This window comes from Boeremia exigua, assembly GCF_020726555.1.
Source record: "Boeremia exigua strain MPI-SDFR-AT-0100 chromosome Unknown C7974scaffold_12, whole genome shotgun sequence".
Taxonomy (NCBI): domain Eukaryota; kingdom Fungi; phylum Ascomycota; class Dothideomycetes; order Pleosporales; family Didymellaceae; genus Boeremia; species Boeremia exigua.
In genome coordinates, this window is record NW_025763529.1 from 818,680 (window position 1) to 840,622 (window position 21,943).

General features: G+C 55.9%; 7 protein-coding genes across 7 annotated transcripts; 3 read left to right on the forward strand and 4 right to left on the reverse strand.

Moving 5' to 3' along the window:
• Positions 1-20: 20 nt before the first annotated feature.
• C7974DRAFT_59310 (WD domain-containing protein) lies at positions 21-5,494 on the forward strand. The gene is made up of 4 exons (XM_046146921.1): positions 21-584; positions 643-766; positions 813-1,124; positions 1,175-5,494. The coding sequence occupies exons 1-4, from the start codon at positions 170-172 to the stop codon at positions 5,301-5,303; spliced, it is 4,980 nt and encodes a 1,659-aa protein (XP_045992737.1). The 5' UTR covers positions 21-169; the 3' UTR covers positions 5,304-5,494.
• A 494-nt stretch (positions 5,495-5,988) lies between these two features.
• On the reverse strand, positions 5,989-7,304 carry C7974DRAFT_59301 (exoribonuclease family protein). Its single transcript, XM_046146920.1, has 2 exons — positions 6,792-7,304; positions 5,989-6,733 (listed from the first exon to the last, which is right to left on the reverse strand). The coding sequence occupies exons 1-2, from the start codon at positions 7,287-7,289 to the stop codon at positions 6,101-6,103; spliced, it is 1,131 nt and encodes a 376-aa protein (XP_045992738.1). The 5' UTR covers positions 7,290-7,304; the 3' UTR covers positions 5,989-6,100.
• A 344-nt stretch (positions 7,305-7,648) lies between these two features.
• C7974DRAFT_59352 (Cupredoxin) lies at positions 7,649-9,600 on the reverse strand. Its single transcript, XM_046146922.1, has 3 exons — positions 9,304-9,600; positions 7,907-9,259; positions 7,649-7,857 (listed from the first exon to the last, which is right to left on the reverse strand). Exons 1-3 carry the CDS (start codon positions 9,496-9,498, stop codon positions 7,678-7,680), a joined length of 1,728 nt encoding a protein of 575 aa, XP_045992739.1. The 5' UTR covers positions 9,499-9,600; the 3' UTR covers positions 7,649-7,677.
• A 1,569-nt stretch (positions 9,601-11,169) lies between these two features.
• Positions 11,170-12,923, forward strand: C7974DRAFT_403294 (uncharacterized protein). The gene is made up of 2 exons (XM_046142813.1): positions 11,170-11,882; positions 11,929-12,923. The coding sequence occupies exons 1-2, from the start codon at positions 11,492-11,494 to the stop codon at positions 12,741-12,743; spliced, it is 1,206 nt and encodes a 401-aa protein (XP_045992740.1). The 5' UTR covers positions 11,170-11,491; the 3' UTR covers positions 12,744-12,923.
• A 3,859-nt stretch (positions 12,924-16,782) lies between these two features.
• Positions 16,783-18,351, reverse strand: C7974DRAFT_417303 (uncharacterized protein; the record flags this gene model as incomplete). The annotated part of the gene is made up of 3 exons (XM_046144063.1): positions 16,783-16,919; positions 16,966-17,615; positions 17,663-18,351. The coding sequence occupies 3 exons, from the start codon at positions 18,349-18,351 to the stop codon at positions 16,783-16,785; spliced, it is 1,476 nt and encodes a 491-aa protein (XP_045992741.1).
• A 1,150-nt stretch (positions 18,352-19,501) lies between these two features.
• Positions 19,502-20,836, forward strand: C7974DRAFT_59447 (uncharacterized protein). The gene is made up of 2 exons (XM_046146923.1): positions 19,502-20,072; positions 20,121-20,836. Exons 1-2 carry the CDS (start codon positions 19,670-19,672, stop codon positions 20,729-20,731), a joined length of 1,014 nt encoding a protein of 337 aa, XP_045992742.1. The 5' UTR covers positions 19,502-19,669; the 3' UTR covers positions 20,732-20,836.
• Positions 20,758-21,746, reverse strand: C7974DRAFT_417305 (carbon-nitrogen hydrolase; the record flags this gene model as incomplete). The annotated part of the gene is made up of 2 exons (XM_046144064.1): positions 20,758-21,597; positions 21,735-21,746. 2 exons carry the CDS (start codon positions 21,744-21,746, stop codon positions 20,758-20,760), a joined length of 852 nt encoding a protein of 283 aa, XP_045992743.1.
• Positions 21,747-21,943: the final 197 nt, after the last annotated feature.

Below are 21,943 nucleotides of genomic sequence, written 5' to 3' on the forward strand. Positions count from 1 at the left end.
CGCGCACATTGCAGTGAGTTTGAAGCCCCTGGCAAATGCTGTCATATCTCCCCTTTCCAGGTCCGAAATCCTGGTCATCCTTAATCGATACTATTTCCTCCGTGATGCGCCTCGCGTGCATGTCTGGATCCAACCGTACTGACAGCAACTGTCTTGTAGGCGACCCACGATGTCTTTAGGCCATGCCCGCCAGCGTTCGAATTCCGCAAAGGGCTCCTCCATTCGATCAGACGTCAAGTTTCAAATACCCACACCGAGCATCACGCCGCAGAACGACGAGTTCGCGTTCCAGCCATGCGCCGCAACCGCCTCGTTTTTGCTGTATGCGCAGCAAAATGTAATTTACTGCCTCCACCACGATACATTGGCAATAGAACGGCGGTTCGAGAGACATAGAGAGGATGTTTCGTGGATTTCGACCGACAATGTGAGCGAACGTGGAGCCGGTCGGTTAGTTCTGAGCTATGACACCGGTTCTACGGCCATAGTGTGGGATTTGCAGACCGGCGACGAGGTCGCGCGCTTCGCCTCGTACGAGCAAATAAGAGTAGCAGCGTGGATGAGAAACGGCAATGTCGCGTTTGGTGAGTCTCGCGGCACTGGTTCGCGACTGCCCGAGCTGGAGCTGATGTGGTACAACAGGAAATGCGCAGGGCAACATCATTCTGTTCGAGCCCTCGACCTCCGAACATCTATCTGCACGAACAATCTTCGACCCCATAACCGCACTTGCACCAGCCTCCGATTGCCGGACGTTCGCAATTGGGTAGGTACCGCGCTGAAGACGCGGAGGCTTAGCTAACAGCACGCAGCTACCACAATGGCTCAATTCTCATTGCAACACTGCAACCATCATTCACAATTATCCACACACTCACCACTCCTAGAGTGCCTTCTCCTATCGCGGAGCTGGCATGGCATGGCTCTTCTTCGAAGCAGAAGTCTGAAATGCTGGCTGCACAGGCATCAGATGGCGACCTCAGGGTATGGAGTGTCCCGAAAAGCTCACAGGGCGGTGACGCACCTTGCGTGATTCGCGTGTTGAACAAATCCGACCAAAGAGAACCCGGTCCCTGCTGGTTTTCGTGGTCAAAGAACGGACGAATCGTGCAATACACAGAGGGGTATGTATCCTTTCTCAATTTTGATGTCCGATACTGATTGTGCGTGTCAGTCAAACTTGCGCTTGGGATGTTCGAACTAAGAGAGTCACGTATGAGACTGTTCCTACAACGCGAGACGTTGCAGCAATTTGTAGCTACGGTCCTACTGCGACTCTGTTCACGCTGGGTCACAATCACAGTGTCCAGCAATACGATCTCAACCCCAGCGGTCAGCCTGCTATGGTTGCTAACGTTCAGCACGCGCCCGCAAACACACCTCCATCGCCCCCAGTGTCACTGGACGAGCAGAGACAGGTTCAGCTGCAGGAGGAGGAAGAGGAGCCTCAAACGGCGCATCCGATGACCGCTCACCCTCTTAAAAGTGCGCCTCAAATGCTCCTCGCCGAGGAAGCGAGCGAAGACGAAGATGCTGTCATGTCCCCTCTGCAAAAGATCGCAAACGAGCTGGTCGAGCTGGAGGAAGAGCGTCGAGATCGTGTCGGTCCCTTGAGTCCAGTGTCAAGCCGTGCGTCGGCGAGCTCGCGATCTTCCGGTGGCAGCGGACGCCAGGCACGTTACCGTTACGACAGACCTACATGGGGCACTGCCCGCTCGTCAAGAAGCACAGCGTCCGGTGCGTCAGGCACAGTCTTCTCCTCGGGAGAGTCATCGTACGCAGGTGGCGCATCCCAGGCCAGCATGTCCATCCGTTCAGGAACATCAGCTGCAGCCTCCTCGCGATACGGTTCATCAGGCCTTCGCAAGGAGGTGATGCGCGAGCCAGAAGAATCGAAAAAGACACAGAAGATGGATCTGTTTCCATTCACTAAAGCCAGACTCATCGATGTTCCATTCCGCCCTACTGAACTCGGTCCTGAGCGTACACCTGATGACCTGAGGAGAAACCTGCTTAAGGTCGTCTTTGGATGGGATAACGACATCGATGAGCTCATCCGCGACGAGCTTGCGCGCCACAGGCCTGGATCAGCTGCGGCAGTTCTGCTTTCGAAGTGGCTGGGTGATCTGGGAGCCGATGTCATGGCATCCATGATTGGTTCCGAGTCGATGACCTCGTCTGACTGGATGTTGCTCGCTTTGAGTAACATGGGTCAAGGATCACAGAAGAAGGTGGGAGAGGCATTTGTCCAGCGACTGCTCGAGAAGGGCGACATCCATCCCGCAGTCGCCATCCTCCTCGGCCTGGGCGAGCAAAACGACGCCATCGAGGTTTATGTATCACAAAAGCACTACATGGAGGCGGTACTACTCACCTGCCTCAACTTCCCGACTGACTGGCAGAGGCAGTCGTTCCTCGTTCGAAAGTGGGGAGAGGTTGCGGTAGCGAAGGGCAAAGCTGAGCTAGCCGTCCGATGTTTCTCCTGCATGGGACTGGAGACGACTGAGCCGTGGTTCTCACCGCGAGCGCAAGATGCCGTTTTCTCTGCGCAAAAGCAAGCCCTGTTAGGCTCACAGCTTAGTCCACCGCTGTCGCCTCCCAGCGTAGGCAGTAGCAGAGTTGCTGCTAGGATGGCATCTCTGAAGCTCGTTACTGACTTCTCTCGCGGGCCCCAGCCCAGACAAATCGTTCGCGGCAGCGATATTGATGGACGGACTCCGATCGCCGTGGGTACTACACCGATTGCTGAATCCGCCACAACACCAGCTGTCGGTCACCACGGCTGGACTGGTCGCAGCTCTACTCGGGATAAATCTCTGGAGCCTTCTTCGGCACGAACAGCAACTCCTGGAGCATACGGAAGAAAGCGAATGCCATCTCGGTCGGATGCTGGGCGCTCAACGACAACCAACGAGAGCCTTGCATCTCTCGCGATTCCTGATCGTGGACAGCGGGCAGAATCAAAACCGAGAACCGCCATTGATAACGTCGGCCGCGAGTTTGAGACTCTTCCGTTCTCTACCAGACGAGCCACTTCCGGGGGCAATGCCAATGACCTCATGCTGTCAGCGTCCACGTTTGCGCCTCCTAAACACGACGACCATCTGCCCTCACCAGCACTTGGCGTCTTCGACGCATACAAGGAGAGAAAGACCGTTTCTCGCACTAGCTCTCGAAGTCGGAACCAGAGAGACCTTCACCTGGCCATGGACACCACAGTCGTCGAGACAGGGCCTAGTACGCACTACACCAACAACATGAGCCCACCCTTGACAGACGCGAGCCTCAAGAGCGCCAAAGCGCGTAGCATTGATCAGTACATCAGCAGTCTCGACGAGGCCAACTACTTCACCCGCGAAATCTCCGACCCAAGACATGAAGAAAGGCCCGCCTCGCGGACAGCAAGGACTCGAAGTCGCACTCGTGATGACTCTCAAGGTCGAGGCCGATCGGATGTTCGTTACATTCGACCCGCTAAACGATCACCGTCCTCTCCAGTGCCTATGTCGCACGAAGATGCAGGTGTGACCACTATGAAGGAAGCTGCCACGAACACAGAGACGTACGACGACGAGCGCTTCTACAGAGACGTGACTTCTCCCGTTGCAACTGAATCTGTTGCAAGTACCCGCAGAGCACGCAGCCGTGCGAGGTATGGCACAAGCAAGACCCGAGCCTCTTCCAAGGCCGCGTCTCGTGCTGAGTCTCCAGAAGCGGTCTTGCAGCCACGCAGCAGGAATGCCAGCCGAGCCTCGAGCCGCCGTCCTGCCGCCGATCGTGGTCGTAGTGGCATGCGCGGTGATCGCTCTCCTGAGTCGCCGCAGTCGATGCGAGCCGAAGACTTCGGTAACAGTGTAGAAGCACGCCCACGCCAGCGCAGTTCCAGCCGTCAGCCTCGCGAGCCCTCGACCGGCAGGAGACCTACACCCGCTGTCCGTGGACCGAGCCTGAACCGTAATCATGTGCGCGGCGGTTCCCCTGACTCAATCTCCTCCAGTCTCCGGGGCGCTCCTCGATCGCGGCCCCTCACACGAACCAGGAAGGAGATCGCAGCCAAGGAACTGGAAGCTCGCAGGCTCTCGCTGGCCCGACGTCCTTCGGCGCCGTCAATTCCTCATCCCGAGGATCTCAAGTTCAGGCCACTGTCTGGTGGACGTTCTAACACAGACGACATGCTGAGTTCGATCGCAATGTATCACGACCCCATCCAGCGAAGTCAGACGGCGGACCCGATCAACAAGCCAGTGAACCGATTCTTGGCCAAGGGCACATCAACACCGTCTGTGCCAATCGGACTTCCGGCCAACCCACGAGCGATGAGACACCCAAGGTACATGTCCACAGAGCCAGAGGAAGAGGACATTCCCGATGTGCCGGCCATCCCGCAGAACATGATCTACGCGCAAGCACAACATCATGAGACCGAAGACGACGTCGGTCCTTTGCTACCAGCTACTACGTTTCTCCCCTCGACTACGTTCGGACAACCAAACCTGCCTCGCTCAGCATCGGCACCACCCCAGGAGATGCTCCTACCCAACGCCTTTCCAGGTGTAGGAAGACGTCCATCTCTGAACGCGCCCCGCGGCCACGTGCGGATGAACTCACCGCCGGAGATCTTGCAGCCTTCCAACTACAAGCGCATCAGCCCGCCTCCAGCCAGACACAGCATCGACGGCGTTAGCAACGAGACACAGGTGATCATCCTTGAAGAAGAAGATGTTGCACCGCCTGTCCTCGCCCAGCTTCAACATTTGGGTGCACCACCGCCTCCTCCTCCGCCACCACCTCCACCACCATTCAACGTTGGCGCGGGCAGCACTCCCAATGGCGTCAGTATTGTCAACTACGGTATGGAAGAGCAGCCACAGCGTGTCTCCCCCACCAACGTCCCTACCACCGCATCTCCTCATGCTCATCGACGCGGCCGCGGCAGCGTCAGCGAGAACCTTGGCTCGACCTTCCGCCGCGTCACCGACCGCATGCGCAGCACCAGCCGATCCGGGCACATTTCCCCGCCAGCGCTCCGCACAGACAACATCTCCCCTTACGAGAGTGTCCCAGACTACAACTACGCTCGCAGCGCAACCACACGTTCGCCCGGCGAAGGCAATCATCTAGACGCCTACTTCAACAACATGTCGCCTCCGCCGCCTCCTCCCGTCCAGCCCTGGGAGCAAGTGATCCCGCCCACGGCCGAAGAGCAGGCATTCTACAAGCACCCCAAGGCTGTGCGCGCCAACATGCCTCCCGAGACGCTGCAGGCGGGCGTGTACAAGCCCGAGGCGACGCCCATGATCTGAGATTCGGCATTTTCTTTAAGCAACATCTATAATGCATCATACACCGCGGCTCATTCACGACCTAACGACCCTCCGACATGCTCCGTTCTCCACAATCCCTGATAGACGAGGCGAGCGTCGGCATTACCACTGGAGCGCAGCATGTCCACTTTCCTTTTTTATTTTTGAATCGAGTACGATTACGAACTTCTTACTTCGGTAGCATTAGCGGGCTTTCTTGTTCTGTACTGATTAAGAGCCAGAGTGGGGGGCGGCCAGGGGCCCTCCGGCGCTTCGCGGCGGAAATTGTCGATACCCTTTCTTTCTTTGCTTGTTTGGATTTGTTTGCGATGGAGGGCTCGGAGGACTTTGGTCTGCTGGGTCGGGGGTTGTGTTGGGTGTGATGACGGGTGGGATGATGAGTTGGATGGGGAATAAGAGACGGGGACGCTTTTCACGCTATTCTAATGTACATTCTTGCCGATTTTATTTGTGCTGTCTTGGTCGTGTGTGTGGGTGTTCGAGTGTCGTGGTTGATGTGCGTGATGCTGCCCTATGCGACTTGCGATGGTTGAGAGGAGATGAGAAGAAATAAGACGGGGGCCTCGCGGCCAAAAGCGTTTCCTTGGTCTATTTTACTTCAGGACTGTCTCTACCTGCGGCCCTGCATGCGTGCAGCCACTCTACTAGTCCACAATAAACCTCTCCACTCCGCCAGACGCACTCTTCTCATCCCTCCCCTGCAAACCCGCGGCGCGTCGCAGCGCCCCATCGTTCGAGAACATTCAGCATTGCCTTCCTTCCCTACCACATCCCTTTCAACCAACCTCAATCCCCGCCAGCGCGCCAATAACCTCCTCCGCGACTCCCCCCCGCTCCACTACCATCCGGCTCACCGCGCCCACCAGCCCGCGCTTCATCCCGCCCCGCGGCGGCGTCCACACGCCGCCCGCAGCCAGCATCTCGCGCTGCGTCAGCGCGTGCGCGGCGTCGGTGGGCGCCGCGCCGCCCGTCGCTGTGTTCATGCTGTTCGCGACGCCCGGGGGCGTCAGGTGGCTGGGCGGGTCGATGGCGCGGATGCTCACGATGCGGGCGGCGGGGGCGTGGGCGTCGTTGGCGCTCTTGTCCTTGTTCGCCTTGGATGATGGCGACTTGGCGGGCGCGTCGACGGTGCAGGCGACTGCTAGCACGCAGTCGGCGACCGCGAGCTCCTCTTTGCACGGGTCGAAGATGATGTTGGGGCCGACGGCGATGGCGAGCACGATGACGGGGGGCTTGGAGGGGGACGAGGCCGCGTACAGGGGCGTCGCGGCGGCCCAGTCGTCGTCGAACAGCGGGTCTTCGTCGCGTTCGGATTTGAGCGCGGGGAGCGCCGTGGTGCGGAGGGCGAGGTGGGTAGTCATGGAGAGGAGGGCGAGGGGGTACGAGAGCGGGGGCGAGAGGAGGAGGATCTGGGCGGCGTGTTAGCGAGGGTGAGAGGGTATGTGTAGTAGGAGTAGGGCGACGTACGTCGATGTACAGTTTCCAGTGGAAGCGGCGGTTGATGTACAAGCGGTCCTTCAGCGCGCCGCTCGCAACCAGGGACTCGCCCAGCATCGCCGCCAGGAACACGGGCAGCGCGTCGTCGTCGCGGAACCCGGGGATCTCGACGCTGAGCTCCACCCAGCCGTTCTGGCCCTTGCCTGCGCCGTCCCCTGCATCGCCTTCACCCATATCCGCGTCCACATCCACATCTCCCACATCTGCGTCCTCGGCGCCCAGCACAGGCCGCAGCAGCGTCTTCTCGACCTCCGCCTTAACGCCAACAAGCGCCTCAGTCCCGTCCTCGAGCGCAATGCGCGCGCTCCCGTTGGCGCTGGGCAGGACGTCGTACTCGGCGCGCATGGCGCGGAAGTCGCGCGGGCCCTTTGTCACATCGAGGCGCAGCGGCGGGTCCTGGCTGAGCGCGGCGCGCAGGAACGACAGCTCGGCCGGCGAGAGGTTGACGACGGCGGCCGGGGCGGGCATGGCGGCGGGTGTGCGGTGGTGCGTGGTGCGGCCGGGCTGGAACTTTTGTGCTGGTGTGGGGCCGTGTGGCGGCGCTGCGTCATGCGCGCTGGACGGGGGTGCGCCAATGAGGAGGGGGTTGGGTGGGATGCTGATGTGTTTATTTCGGATTTTACACAGGGCTTCATCTAGTTGTTTTATCTTGTTTTTGACTCGCCGGAGATTTTCTCGCCAGCTATTTGCATCGTACGTTGAGATGGAACGATGCTCAGACAGATCATGTGACCTCACAACTACGAGACGTATTCCACTCTTTGAGATTGGGTATGAACATTACAACAGATATGCTTAAGAAAGAACCATAGACCACCACCACTCAGCCCCAAACCCTTCCAGTCCAGACCGCCTATTAGATACCCGAGTCCGTCATGTTGTACGGGTGATTCCCCGGGAACCAGTACCCATCCCACTCATCACACCCCGTCTTGAAATCCGCCGTACTCCCAATCACGCTCTGGATCTCGCCCTTGCGCTCCAGAAACTGCAGCGCGAGGCCCTGGCTCGCGTGCCACGCGATATGGCAATGCATCTGTTGCTCTCGTTAGCACCGGACCTTCAATCTGTGAGGTCAAACTTACCACCCACGCGCCCGGATTGTCCGCCGGGAACGCGAGAACAAGGTGCCCGCCCACCGGCATCGTGGCCGTGTCGCGGCGCAGCGGATTATTCAGATTGAGACTGCTGGCGGACCCGTCCCACTGGCCCGCGCCCTCGCCGATGACGTAGAAGTCGTGGCCGTGCAGGTGGATCGGGTGCGGCAGCTGGAACACGTCCGTGGACTCGATGTACCAGATGTACCAGTTGCTGGTGGTCAGCTCGCGGATGTTGGCGTTGGGGTAGAAGGCGTTGGAGCCCGCCAGCGTCGTCTCGAGGGTTGGGTTGTTCCAGTCGACGATCATGGGCGAGCCGTCCAGGAGCCAGCGCACTACGTTGCCGGCTTGCAGCTTTAGGTCAATCTTGCCCGCCGTGCCGATGGCGGAGGCGGGGACCGTGTTCGGCACGAAGGGGACCAGTTTGAAGCGGTCTTCGTCGACGCAGGCGGTGCGCAGCGCGACGCCCGTGGTGGTGGGGTTGGAGTCGGGCGCGCCAGTGTAGGAGAGGATGGCGCCGAGCTGGATGCCCGAGGTCAGGATGTTGTTGTTGCCGCAGGCGGTGCCGTAGCCGACGCGGAACCAGTAGTTGGTGGCGGCGGTTTGGTTGGCTTCGATCATGACGTCGTAGCGCTGGCCGATGGCGAGGGTGAGTTGGTCGGCGGTGTAGGGCTTGATGGGGACGAAGTCGGCGGTCATGACGGTGAAGGGGTGGCCATCAAGGGACACACTAAATGTGCTGTCGACGGACGTGTTGATGATCCTGATGCGGTACTTCTTGCCCTTGGTGACGGTCATCTTGGCATACTTGCCGCCGCCGGTTGCACTGATGTGCGTGCCGTTGACGAGGATGTTGTCGGGGAGAGGGGGACCTCTTTGTGAATGCTGTGCAATTTCATTCACTGTGAACGCCTCGGTGTGGTAGTAGTCTGTGATTGGCAGCACACCCAAGTCCTCGTCGTAGTTGACCGAGGCAGGTCCATCGATGATCATAGTTCCAAGCACACCGTCACCGTACTGGGCTGACCAGTGAGAGTGGTACCAGGTCGTGCCGAACTGGGTTGCCTTGAATCTGTACTGGCGGGTCTTGCCAGGGGCGATAGGGCATTCTGTAATCCCAGGTACGCCGTCGTGCTGACAGCTGTTGAGTTGACGGATGCCATGCCAGTGGATTCCCGTTCCATTGTCGCGCATGCTGTTCTTAACATTGACCACAATTGTGTCGCCCCACTTTGCTCGGATAGTTGGACCAGGATACTGGCCGTTGATCAATTGGAACATCCTGGTCCCGGCAGTGCCATCCAAGTGCGGTCTTGTCACATTTGTGATTTCAAGATTGTACTATCCCCGTTAGCACAGACCTCTTCTCAACTGAGTGAACATACAGTGACTGTGGTACCAGCCGGAGGAGCTTTCGCGTCAAAGTCTGTGGCGATGCTGTATCCAGCACTCCAACATTGGCGTGTTCGCGGTGTGTTTGTGCAAGCACCATCCTGCCTCTCAATCAAGGAAGCTGGAATAGCACTGGCCACAGCGAGCGAGCCGACGGATAGCCAGTAGGCCAATGAGCTGAACAACATGGTTGTTGTGAGACCACAAGTGTGGTCGGAACGAATGGATGTAGCGAAGGACTTGACCAAAGAGTGAGTGTCCTTAGACTTGGCTGGAGAGTAGAAGTAGTAGGCTGAAGGTCATTTATACTACTATCATGCTACATCCAGCCGTCAATGGCATGTACGATATGCGCTAGCCCGGTCGGTCTGGCGTGGCACAGTCAGGAGTACGTCAAGATAAGTGCCCGTATACATCCCCAAAGTCCATGACTTGGGCATGACATGTAGGCGAGCAGACACTGATCGTAGAACAAGGCCTAGCGATTGGCAGCCAGACGCACGCGCGTGGAGTAGTTCGGTCATTGACTAACAGCACAAGTGTGGTCGAGAGCTCAAGCATCTATTTTCAGGTACCTAGCCGAGTTTCAGTCAACGTGATAGGTTCAACGGCGTTTTGAGGCTTGTACGGGATGGACACGAAAACGCTGGCAACAGGGGAGAAGAGCGCTAGACTGGAGGTCAGCGAAGTATCGCTGACTGTGCGCTAACTTACTACTTCTGGGGAAAATGCTAAGCATTGTTCCGAGCATCGGGGATAGCTAGACCTGGTCAGGGCCGATCAACATCCACGAGATCGTTCGCCTGATACCAGGCGGCGGAATCTCGCGTGAGACCATGCAGGATCTATTGGCAGCTTGTCGTGGGGCCAGTACGAGTCCTTCTGAAGTTAGTTGATGCAGGTCTTCGCTAACTATCATGACGGCAAAGGCCACCGGAGTCCGCGCGCGTTGTACCGTACATCAACGACGCGAACAGAGCTGTAGTGCGGGCGAATAAAAGTATAGTGCGAACCCTATGATTGGAAAGACTCGGCACAAACTAGAAGCCGGTGAGAGGCAACTAGGATAAGCCGGCCTCCGCCGCTAGCCATGCATGCAGTAGCCAGTGGGTAGCTGGTTATACTTTCCCATCAGCGGGTACCTAGTGGATGAGCCTGAGATATGGGATTGTGACGAGGCTGACAAGCTGGCCCAGAATCACCTGCTATGTTGCTGATTGCTGGCTCTCAGCGCTGATTGACCATTGCCCTGATGTTGTACACTCCATCAAGGCTCTGTAAGGCTCAGCTAGCAGGGCCTTCAAGACCCGCATATCTGGGAGTAAACGCAAACCATCGTCACACGGAACGTGGCATGACCTGCTTCTTGGACATGCCGTGTAGCATGTGCTAGAAGCCCGCGAGCCAATTCGAGATGCATGCGCACGAACGCTAATGAAGGTTCAAATAAACGTATTTTCACAGCTCCATCCGGTGCGTTGAGGACTTGGAAGCCAGGATCGGAAATTTGGACTCGATCGCAAAGGTCCGACTGCACGATATTCGTGAAAGTGAGATTCAAATGGTGGAATCCAGTGTACTGCGCAGGTCTTTGGCTGTGCCTCAGCCATCAAGGCCCCATTATCGCGAGGCTTGTCACACGACGATAACGCCGTGTTTGCCGGGTCAGATCGGCTCCAGGACTATGCAGGTGGATGTGAAGACGTGGTGACGTGAAAACCTAAAATTGGGCATAGGCTTTCACGCTACTCACGCACGGACTTCCGGCGTCGCGACAGGGTTCCGAGTGGCTTTGCATTAGCGTGTCTCTTCCACAACACTGGCCTTGACCTCACCAAGCTCTGATTTCGTAGAGGACCCTATCTCAACAAGTCGTGACTGCGGGCGCGCGATGCTGGTGAGCTTACCGTGGGGCGCCATGTCCCCGGCCCTCAGCCCGATGTATTGATTCCACTTGACCGCTAGAGAAGGCACTTGGACAGCTATTTGCAGTTTGTCAAGCCGTCTGACCAAGATGCTCTTCGGTCAACATTCGTATCCAGCATGCAGGTCACTAGAGACCATGATAGGATTATCTAGCTTGACCATGAGGTACAAAAGACGACACTGCCCGCCTGCTAGTTTGAGTATACACTATCACAATCGCTCTTTGGCTGTCATCTTGAACTATCTGTGTTCATCATGTCTTTCTCTCGCTATGCATCCCTGACAGCTTTTGCTGCTCTTGTCTCGTTGGCCACATCGGATCCTGTGTATGACCCTGATTCGATCTGCTACTCCTATGGAGTTGACTTTGTAGATGAGGGTCATTACTTCATCAACTCTCTTTCTACCGATCCTTTCTCCAGTGTCTCGACTTTCAAGGGGTGCAACACGGATATGGCGGACATTCTCATTATCGATCCATCGAATGTCGAGTACCTGTGTGACGATGTTCCCACAACACCAGACGACACTAAACAGCTATCGAATTGTCCAATCACCAAAGCTCAGATGACCTCAGGGCACTGGATTCTTCTCATTCTAGGCAACAATGGAGCCTATCCAGCCCAGCCTTTCGCGTGGCAGCGAGGTATGCAGTGCTTGGTTGCTCAAGTGCTTCACGCTAACCATGTTAGATCTCTACCTCACTGTTGGCCCACAGGCGACAAGCACATTTACGCCAACAATGACAGTCGTCACGACTACTTTCCCGATTTCAACCTCAACGGAGACCTCGACGTCTCTTCTTGTGACTGAAGTTGGCCCCTTCACGACAGTCGTCATCCCAAGCGCAACGGCCAGGAAGACCAAAACCATCACGCCTAAGGCGGTCACCACCACCTCCACGAAAACTCTGACCAAGACTCGGCTGACAAACACTCGAGTCCACGCCACCACCACAAAGACAACTACCGCCACGTGTACGCTGCCAGGTCGTCCTGAGCCAGACAAGCCGTGTCGCTATTCTCCGACACTTCTGCACCCCGCTGCCTTGGCTACGCCCACCACTATATCCAAGGCGCGTTACATGCGCCGCTCAGATCGTGCTGTTGACTACGAATGGGCGCGTGCGCGCGTTGAGGCAGCCAAGCAGAGGCGCAGTGCAAAGGTTCAAGGCCTTCAGCGCCGAGCTCCAGACTCCGAGACCATAACCATCACAGCTTTGACCCCTATCACGACGACTTCGACCTCTACTGCTCCAGCAACTACCACGACGGAAACTGAACTTATCACTCAGACTAGCACCTCTACTCTGCCACCTGCTACCATCTTCTCTGGCGTTTTCACCTACACCACCACGCTGCCAACACCGACCAAGACTCGCCTCAGGATCGGATACACCACTACCACCAAGACGATTACGTGGGGCGCGACATATACCCGGCACACTACAGTCACTCCACCAGCCTCCATCACAGCCTGCAAGAAGGCTGGTGGACATTTTAAGTGAGCTACCAACTCGATGCTTTAATTTGACCGTCTGTTCCAATTTCCTATTTGCAGCGTTTGGTCCTTACCAATACCATGGACACCTTCACAGACACGTAGCATAATTTATGATCACATCCAAGCTCAGTCTGTGTGCCTTTGCTTTTTCTGAACTTTAACATGTTTCGATCGCGTGAGCTCAATTATGACATAAATTCTTTGAAGGCAGTGCAAATTCTACCTGCCAACATTTTTGAGAACAATGCACCTGCACCTACATGCACATGGATTTCCCCATTCGTACACATTGGTCACGACCGCATAGGTCTACGGCGCAGGGCTCCGCAGGCCGCATGAACGCACCCCTGACCCCTGTCAACGACCCCTGTCATCCTTGGTCGAATCTGCCGACTTAGCTGCAGCCATCCACGCCCTTTGCTGCTCGCCGTCCACACACGATGGATATTAGCGAGAATACGGTCGGTAGCGTGGCACCGTCGCGGCACGTTATCGTAGGCGTGCCGCGAAGATGATCGCCCCAGGGTATGGATCTCCTCAATCAATATCCGAAAGATGCTTTGGCTGGCGCCGGTACCACCATGAATAACACGGGGTCATCGATACAGGGCACCGCGGACCTCCGCGCCGCATTTCGCGGACATCGTCAGGTCCGCACGCGCGAGACCCCTCGGTGCTTTTTGATGACAGGTACACCGCTCTGCAGTGCATGGAGAGAAGTCTGAGCGTCAGGCGATGTCACTGCCTTGCATCAGTCAGCTCGGCAGTTCTTGCCTCTGGAGGACGCGGGGTGCCTGCCTGGCTTGTCAGAACGGGAGGCCCTCGCATTGTGCACAATAGACGGCGTCGCGTCTGTACATGTCTGCGTTGAGATATGTTTCACGTAGACAACTCCCTCTCGCTACCGAGTCCCGACTACCAGAAGTTCGGTGGTATCCCTGTAGCTACACGCGCGGCGCTTAGCCCAATACATCACATCCTGTGAATCGAGCCTCGGACAGAGAACCTGTCAAGCAGGAGTTGCATGATCAATACATACAGCAAGGCGACACCCAGCGTCTGCAGAAGCAGGGGGAAACGAGTTTTGTTGGGCAGTGTTATGATGTTAGTGCGACGTAGTCGAGTTGAGGTTGCAACAAGGCGTGGGGCGACGTCGTAAATGCGGAGGCGAGTTTGGTTAGGCCCCTTTGGTTTCTAGGCGACGTCAACACGAGGGTCAACACAAGCTTTTGCGCCTTTCCCATCACTGGCTGTCCGCGAGTTTTACTTGTTGGGCGGATACGAGGCTGGATGTTTGACGTTGCTTCTAGTTCCTCGCGAGCTCCTCCGGCCTGCAGCCTCAAGCTGCTCCTGCACGGCGGGTTCACCAACACGAACAATAGTCAGCGCCTACGCTCGATCTACCGACCGAGTATCTTTGGTCGCGATGGATGCGCACACGACTCAGGCGCAGCAAGTCTCCACGATCAGCACATGACGATGAGCCTCGCTCCGCCCTGCAACCGCCTTGCCCGCTTATCTTGGCCTCCGCAGCACCGCAAAGCTGTGCTCTGACACATACCACGTCAGCGGACGCTTTGCAGCATGCAGGCCTGCAATAGGCCCGCTTCAGAAAACAAGATTCTGCGGACATTTGGGCCTGCAACGCACAGCACAGTCAGCGTAGAATTAGGAAACCCCTGTCGACCCCAGAGCAGCGGCCAGCGCGAAGCTGCCAATACGGCCAATCCGATACCGCAAGACGGTGAGCCAAACGATGTACGATATCCGGCCTGCCCATCAGCATCAGGTGAGCCTTGGCAGGTGGAAATCCACACAGTCGTCACGAGCGGTGATCATATTGTGCAGGCTATTGATAGTAAGCCCTAATGCCAGCACAAGCGACAAACTATGGAACCGAGATCGCCGCAAGAAGCTTCGGAAGATCGCAATGCCAACTGGCAGCGAAACAGCATCCGGGCGGCCCGCAAAAGCTTCAGCTTATGCAAGCGTGGTCGAGCATGCGGCGGGTCTGGCACGCCCGTTTGTCGGTTTCCTCACGCTTGTCAGACGGCAGTTGGTGAGATGGCATGCTGCAGAAGAGTATTCGCTCTCATGATCGCGTGAGGCTGTCTGACTGCCTCTTCTCCTGAGAGATCTGGACTGGCGATTGGATACGCAGTACCTGTCTCTCACCGTTGAGAGGGTATCCCCTGACCGCAAACAGCAAACGCTGCGCAGAGGTAATCAGCCTCGTTCCACGATACCTCACCGGTGTGCTAGGCTGTCAAGTCAGACTCCGGCACTTGACTCAGGGGCGGTGATACCTTGTGGTACTCCAAATTAGCTTCTGAACTCTCGCGTGGTCCGCTAGGTGCTGGCTGTTCCAAGTGCCGATGCTGGTGCAGAGTGTATCTCCTGATCTCGTACGCGTGCCTGGTAGAGCGCAGCGCTAGAGTCGTAGCACGATCGTAAGAGCCGTTATGTCAGTGCTAGTAAGCGAAGGTGCTGCGGCAGCTTGGACTCGAAGACTCGGAGCCGGCATGATCTCCGACAACGTGTATGCTAGGAGCTACTGAACATCAAATGTGACCGATCAACTTTCTTTCTTTGCAGCAACCCCATCTCCGTTCAGTCTTAATCAAGACTGTGATACGTGAGCTAGAATACTCAAGTGGTCTGCATCACCAATCTCAGTGGCTAGTAGCCCTGGACGAAAAGAATGCTTTCTGATCCATCCGGCGGCATGAAACCAGCTCATTCATCACTTTGCGCAGTGAAGTGCATAATGTATAGTTTCTTTCATGCTTCTGAAGGCCTACCAAGTACAGCATACAAGATCCCGAAGTCTTGATGAGGGGAAACTCCACTGTTCATACCATCCTGCTCACTCGATCCTCTTATGTGCCATTCTTACTGCTACTCTCAGAGCCGCATAACATCTCAACGCTATTCCAGGTGCCCCCGCAGCGGAAAAGCTGTACTGCCAACACATCAGTATGTTTTATGCTCTCCAAACGGCAGGAGCTCTGACGCGGTGCAAAAAACACTGACCAGACTCATCAACACATCTGGACTGAGAAGCGTAGGAGCGGCCTCGAAAGAACGGGGAAGCTCTTACTCACAGTTCGGGAGCCCTGCAGAGAGTTCTAGAACGGTCTTCATGTGATAGATGAATAGTATCATTAGTGTTCACGCAGACTTCGATAGCTGTGTCGCAAGATCACTGCCTTGCCTTCGTCAACGTTCACGCTCAGAAGCTGCTGAGCACAATCTGAAGAAACTGAAGGCGGTGTAAACGCTGATATGGGCCTTCTCTTTGCTCATGTCTCTAATAGATAGTCTTGTGCTTCTCGAAGACGTTCTGCGCACTCTTTTAGTTCCTCTGAACATTGGATTTCGTCGTTACCCTAATTCTATGCTGGAACATACGCTACGGATTCTTCTGAGTTCATTCGGTTCCGTATTTGTCGCCGCCACCCGAGGGTCTTTCCCTGCAGTCGCCAAATCACACGCAACCAGATTTGCCCAAGGACTTTCCTTGGAATGTCTGGCTTCGGTTCTCTCTACGCACACATTTGACTCGTTTGGTGCTGTATTTTGTTTGATAGACCGTCTTGATGTCTTCCGTCCTTGTCGGTTTCATGGCTATTGTGTTCACATGTGCCATGGTCGCGTACAGCTGCTACCCGAGCCTCGTTATATGCTAGGCTCTGACTGCAAGCACTGCAAAGATACAGTCAGTAGGAAGCTCAAATAACGGTATCGTTTGAAAAACACGTTGGCCTATATACTATAGAGCAGGATTCTCGAAATGTGAACGTCCTTTACTCTGTTCGCCTTCTCTGTCATTCGTGCGCGTTATCAGTATCGTGGCTCCAGGAAGTGCTGACGTGATACGCTGGCATTAGAAATGATTTCAGTGGATTGGTGGGTATATCATCGTGTTCGCAGGAGGTGTATTCATTATGTAGACAATATTACGGAGCTTGCAAGTGGAGGAGGTAAGACAATCATCGACTCTGATAAAACCCTTCCATAGGCCCATCGTTTGCAATGTTCATTTACCGAGAAGATCTCTCAGGTAGAAATGCAAGCAAGGGTGAAAACTCGTTCAGTTCGCTCTTCATCGCCTGCTGTATCTGCTGCTGAGCTGACCAGCAGTACGACTCTCGATCTGTATCGCCAACCATCAGTTTACCTATCTCGGGTTAGATGGAACCCCGCGGCATGTAAACGTTACTTACGAAGAAAGGGCAACTTCATCAGCAACCACAAGAAACAGTACATCGTGTACTCGGCGACAACACCCACACTGGCCTTGCGTCCAGCGAGCTGCTTACCGCGCTCGACGATCTTCTGAACCCTTGGGAAGCGGATCTTGTAGAACAGGTCGATCGCCTCGTCGATCCCCAAGGTGGGCTTACACTGGCCGTATCGTTCGCAATCGAAAATCTCGGCCAGCGACAGTGCCAGGGCCTGCGAGTCCTCCAACGCTTGGCTGGCGCCCTGGCCGGTTGTTGGATCCATGGCATGCGCCGCATCGCCTATCAACACCATGCCGAGCTTGCCCCAGTGTGGGAGCTCTGGCATGATCCAGGTCGGGTATATGGACTCGACGTCCGCGTTTCTGATCAGGTCTTGGATGATCGGGTCGTTCCAGTGCTTGTGGCGTTCGAAAAGAGCGTCTTTGATGGTTCGAGGGTCGACGTCCTTCGTGTCAGGTAGGGATGAGGTCTCGAATGTCGACCACCACATGAGCTGCTTCTTGGCAACGGGCGCGCCCGAAGAGTAGCCAAAGAAGCCATTGCCGCCGAATGTAAACATCATCGCTTTTTTGTCAACGATAGATGAGGGGATTGTGGCGTTGTGGAAGCCTCCGACCCCGGATTGCCCGCTGCGATTACTCAGTACGAGACTTGAAGCCATAGAAGTGGTTCTCACCTGTATATTGGACTGTACGTCTCGTCATCGCCGAAGAGCGCCTTCCGGACCACGCTTTTGACGCCGTCCGCACCAATTACGAGGTCGGCATGATCTACCTCCTCCTGCCCCCATTCGTTCAGCACATGCACTTGCAGCTTCTGTCTCGTCTTGCCATCATCTCTGACAATTTGCGTAACCTTCCTATGCTTGATCACATCCTCTCCATACATCTCGGTCACGTACTGTCTCAGCGTGGACCAAAGTCCGTGTCGCGAACTTGCAATGCATACTTCTTCAGCATCGCCCTTTCCTCTTACTGCTCTGTCGCTCGTACTATGCATGCCCAACGTCCACCCGTTCGCACCTTGAAACACGAAGTTGTCTGCTGCGAAGCCTTGAGCGACGACTCTGTCGTGCAGATCGGGGCTCAAGTCACGCAGGACACGCATGCCATTGGGCGAGATGCCGAGCCCACCACCTACGATAGCTGTCGACTCGGACAATGCTTCGAGGCTGACTGACTGATTCGGATGATTGGTTTGATCTGGTAAAGAAGTATCCGAAGCTGCTGAACGAGGCTTATGTGATTCGTATACCGTGACTGTGGGCAGTTCATGTTCCCTGAGATCGTAGTGTTTGCGGAGGTGCAGGTAAGCGGATAGGCCTGCTATGCCTCCGCCGATGATGATGATTTTCACGCCGGTCATGTTGGCGTTTGAACAAGAGCAGAAACTGTGACTTTCTGTGATAGCTTGCTTGAGACACACCTCTCTATACATGTGCCTTAGGCAGCAGGTATTCATCTCGGCAGTGGCGCAACATAACACGAGCAGGCAGCAGTATTTGCTCCATCTCACCGTGGCAGCTGGTTAAGCCACTCTCTTAGCTATATGTTATAGTATAGTCGCAGCTGGTGTTCAGAGAACAAAGGCGTAGCAAGTAAGGAACAGCACGTAACTTCAGCTAGATACGCTAAGCGAGAAAGCAAAAAGAAGAACAAAATGGCAAAATTTCAGTCGAGCCACCAGCCCAACACACGCCCTTCAACCCAAACGGGAGTATTCCAGCGCCGCCGTCTCATGGTGAATGCCTGACTGCTGAATTGCTTCACTCGTCTATTGCATTCATTGCTTAGGTTCGTCCAGCATCCCTGGTTACCCAAGGGAGTGAAGCGAACACCACAAGACTCGAACTGGGCTCCTGCCAAGGTATGCACTGAAAGGTGTGCGTGGATAACGATGAACCTTCTGAAGAAGACCCATTACAGGTAACGTGATTCATAAATTATACAATATATGTACTTGACTTCTAAAGATGAGCTACTTGTGAGGGAATTTAGCTGTCGTGCGCGTACAGTGGGTCTATCTCAAATTTAGGCGGGGTCAAGTGGAGCATCTTCGATTGGGCCGTGCTCTGGACATCAACGCCTCTTGGAAGCCTCCCAGCTCCCACCCCCGCGCGACTCCGCCGAGCCATGTCGCAATCGCTCCTATTGTAACATCTCTGCCTGCATTAGCCCTATGGGACCCTGCAGGTGAGCCGAGGTACATCGGTGGTTATCTTTCACAGTTCAAGATAGTGACCTGTAGAACCCAACACGCGTTTGCCAGTACCACCTGCACTTCACTTCACACATTATTGCAGCATTCAATGCGCAACAAACGCCCACTCTGGCAGTCGGAACCATGATCAAAATGTGCAGATATCGTCGCGACAGCGAACCGTTGTCGTCAACGCGACCGGACAACAAGGTACTCCGGTGGTCGCCATCATCCATCATGGTCTTCACCCTTCACGTGTCACATATATGGACTAGATGAGCAACAGCGATGTACACACCGTTTGCGATTCTACAACCTCTCCTGCCTCACGAGCCTGAACCATACCTGCCCTGATCACGTCAAGGGCGCTACTGCCGAACAATATACGACTGCATCTCTATAAACCCCATCATACCACACTCTTCTTCTTTTAGCAATACAGCACATTCCTTACACCGAGAATATATAATATAGATAAGCCAACATGGCTACCACGGCTCCTTCCCCCGGGCCCCAGCTCAGCTTTGTCTCGCCGGCCATGCCTCCGGAGCTCATCCTCAAGATTGTCCAGTATCTTCCGTTCGACAGTGGCAGAGACATACTCAGACTACGATATGTGCATCCCCGGTTGCGAGACGTGCTCCGAATCTACGAGCGCTCACTTACGCGGGCCTTTATGAACCGAGAGCTACCGCATGCCTCGACCGACTTCCCGTGCTGCGCTAGATTCGGGTACCGGTGTCTGGCGGAGTGCGTGAAAAGATATGACATCGTGGACGACGTGATGGATGCGCTGTCGTCGCGACAGAACTGCTATGCAGTGGATGGTCACAACATAGCGCTGCTGAATGCTGGCCTACTGTTGGTGTACCGCGTATCATCTATAGGTGAGTGTTGAGTATAGACGAGTGAGCGCAGTACTGACATTTCCGCAGGGAACCACAGCGACAAACTCACATTCATCAAGTCCCTCTCTCGCGACCCCCTCACCGCAATGTACCTCGTGCTCCACCATGCCACCCTCACAGCGCGCTACCACGGCTCAGGCTGGATCCACCAACGTACATACGGCCGGTTTATGGACGCGAACCAGATCTCGCTTCGCAACGAGTTGGAGTTTTGCTTTGCGGAGGCTGCTCTCACGCTGGGGCCAGAGTTCATCTCCGATCTCCTGCTGCGCCCTGCAAAGTCCGGCGCTGAAGCAACGTTTCTAAACTTCTACCTCGATCATGGGACACACGACTGGGACTGGCCAGGGTGGGGCGAAGGAGACGGCGAGTTCAATCCACCGAGGACACAAGGGCCGAAGAAGCAGCCTGGGAGCATGGGGAGGACTCTGTTCACGACTTTGCTGGAACGGCTGGCGGAGTGCTCGAACACTACGGTGGACGAGGTAAGGGGGAGGATTGAGGATCAGACCACCGACCCAGACCACCCCTTGTCGCACCTGAACCTGCACGGCAAGGCGCGGTTGATGCAGGGTCGAAACTGGGACTGGGCAGAGGAGGAGCAGCAGAAAGGACGGCGAGACTCGTTGCATTCGTAGTCTCCTTAGACAGCGAGCATATACCCCTACTTCAGCTCAGGATACACGTCTGCCCGTCTCAGCAACGGAATCTCCCTCCGAATCTTCTCCACATACTCGATATCAATCTCCGCGACCGCAATCTCCCCATCATCCAGCCCCCGCCCCTTCTCATCCTCCTCGCCCCCCAGCTCCGCCACAACCTTCCCCCACGGATCCACAATCAAGCTATGCCCATAACTATGCCTCTTCCCCTCCTCATCATGCTTCCCCACCTGCGCCGCCGCAACAATATAGCTCTGCGTCTCAATCGCCCTCGCGCGCAACAGCGTATGCCAATGCCCCGCGCGCCCCGTCGCCGTCGTAAACGCCGACGGATACGTCACCACATGCGCGCCGCGCCGCGAATACGCCAGCCCCGGCTCCGGAAACCGCATGTCGAAGCAGATCTGCGGGCCGATGCGGCCCAGCGGCGAGTCGAACGGCGCGGGCAGCTCGGCCCCGGGCTCCACACTGCGGCTCTCCTGCAGCGACGGCCCGCCGGCGATGTCGACATCAAACAAGTGCAGTTTCTGGTACCGGTGGGTAATCGCGCCCTCCTCGTTGATCCAGATCAGCGTGTTTGCGGTCTTGGAGCCGTGCGCGGGCTCGTGGATGCCGACGTGGATGGGCAGGCGGTACTGTTTGGCGGCTTGGAGCAGGCCCTGGACGAATTCGGAGTCTTCGACGGATTTGCAGAGGTTCAGGGCCGGGTTGGTGTTGATGTAGTCCGAGGCCTCCGGGAGGAAGAGCACGGCGGCGCCGGCTTCTGAGGCTTTCTTGACGAGGCGCTGGCATTGCTGCAGGTTGTGCGTGAGGTCGGCGGTGGAGCAGATTTGTCCTACTGCCTGGGTGGTGTTAGTTTGGGGTTTCGGCGGGGTTTGTAAGTCATTCTGGTCTAGGTTTGTGAAATGGAGGCGTTCTATCAGATACAAGACTGATAGCCCCGCAATGGTGATGTGGAAGCGTTCAATCGTGGACTTACGGCTAGAGGCATCTTGATTGTTCTCATGTGATAATGTTTGTCTGAATCCCTGCAGCTATTTAAGTGAACCTTGCTCTTATAGTCGCCTTGAGATGCTTTATCACGTCGTCACCGATAGACGGCGACTATCAAGGCTAAGCTAGATTCGGTGCACGCGTCGATGGCCGCGGTAGTGCCTGACGATCTGTTGACATGGTGCAAGATTGCCT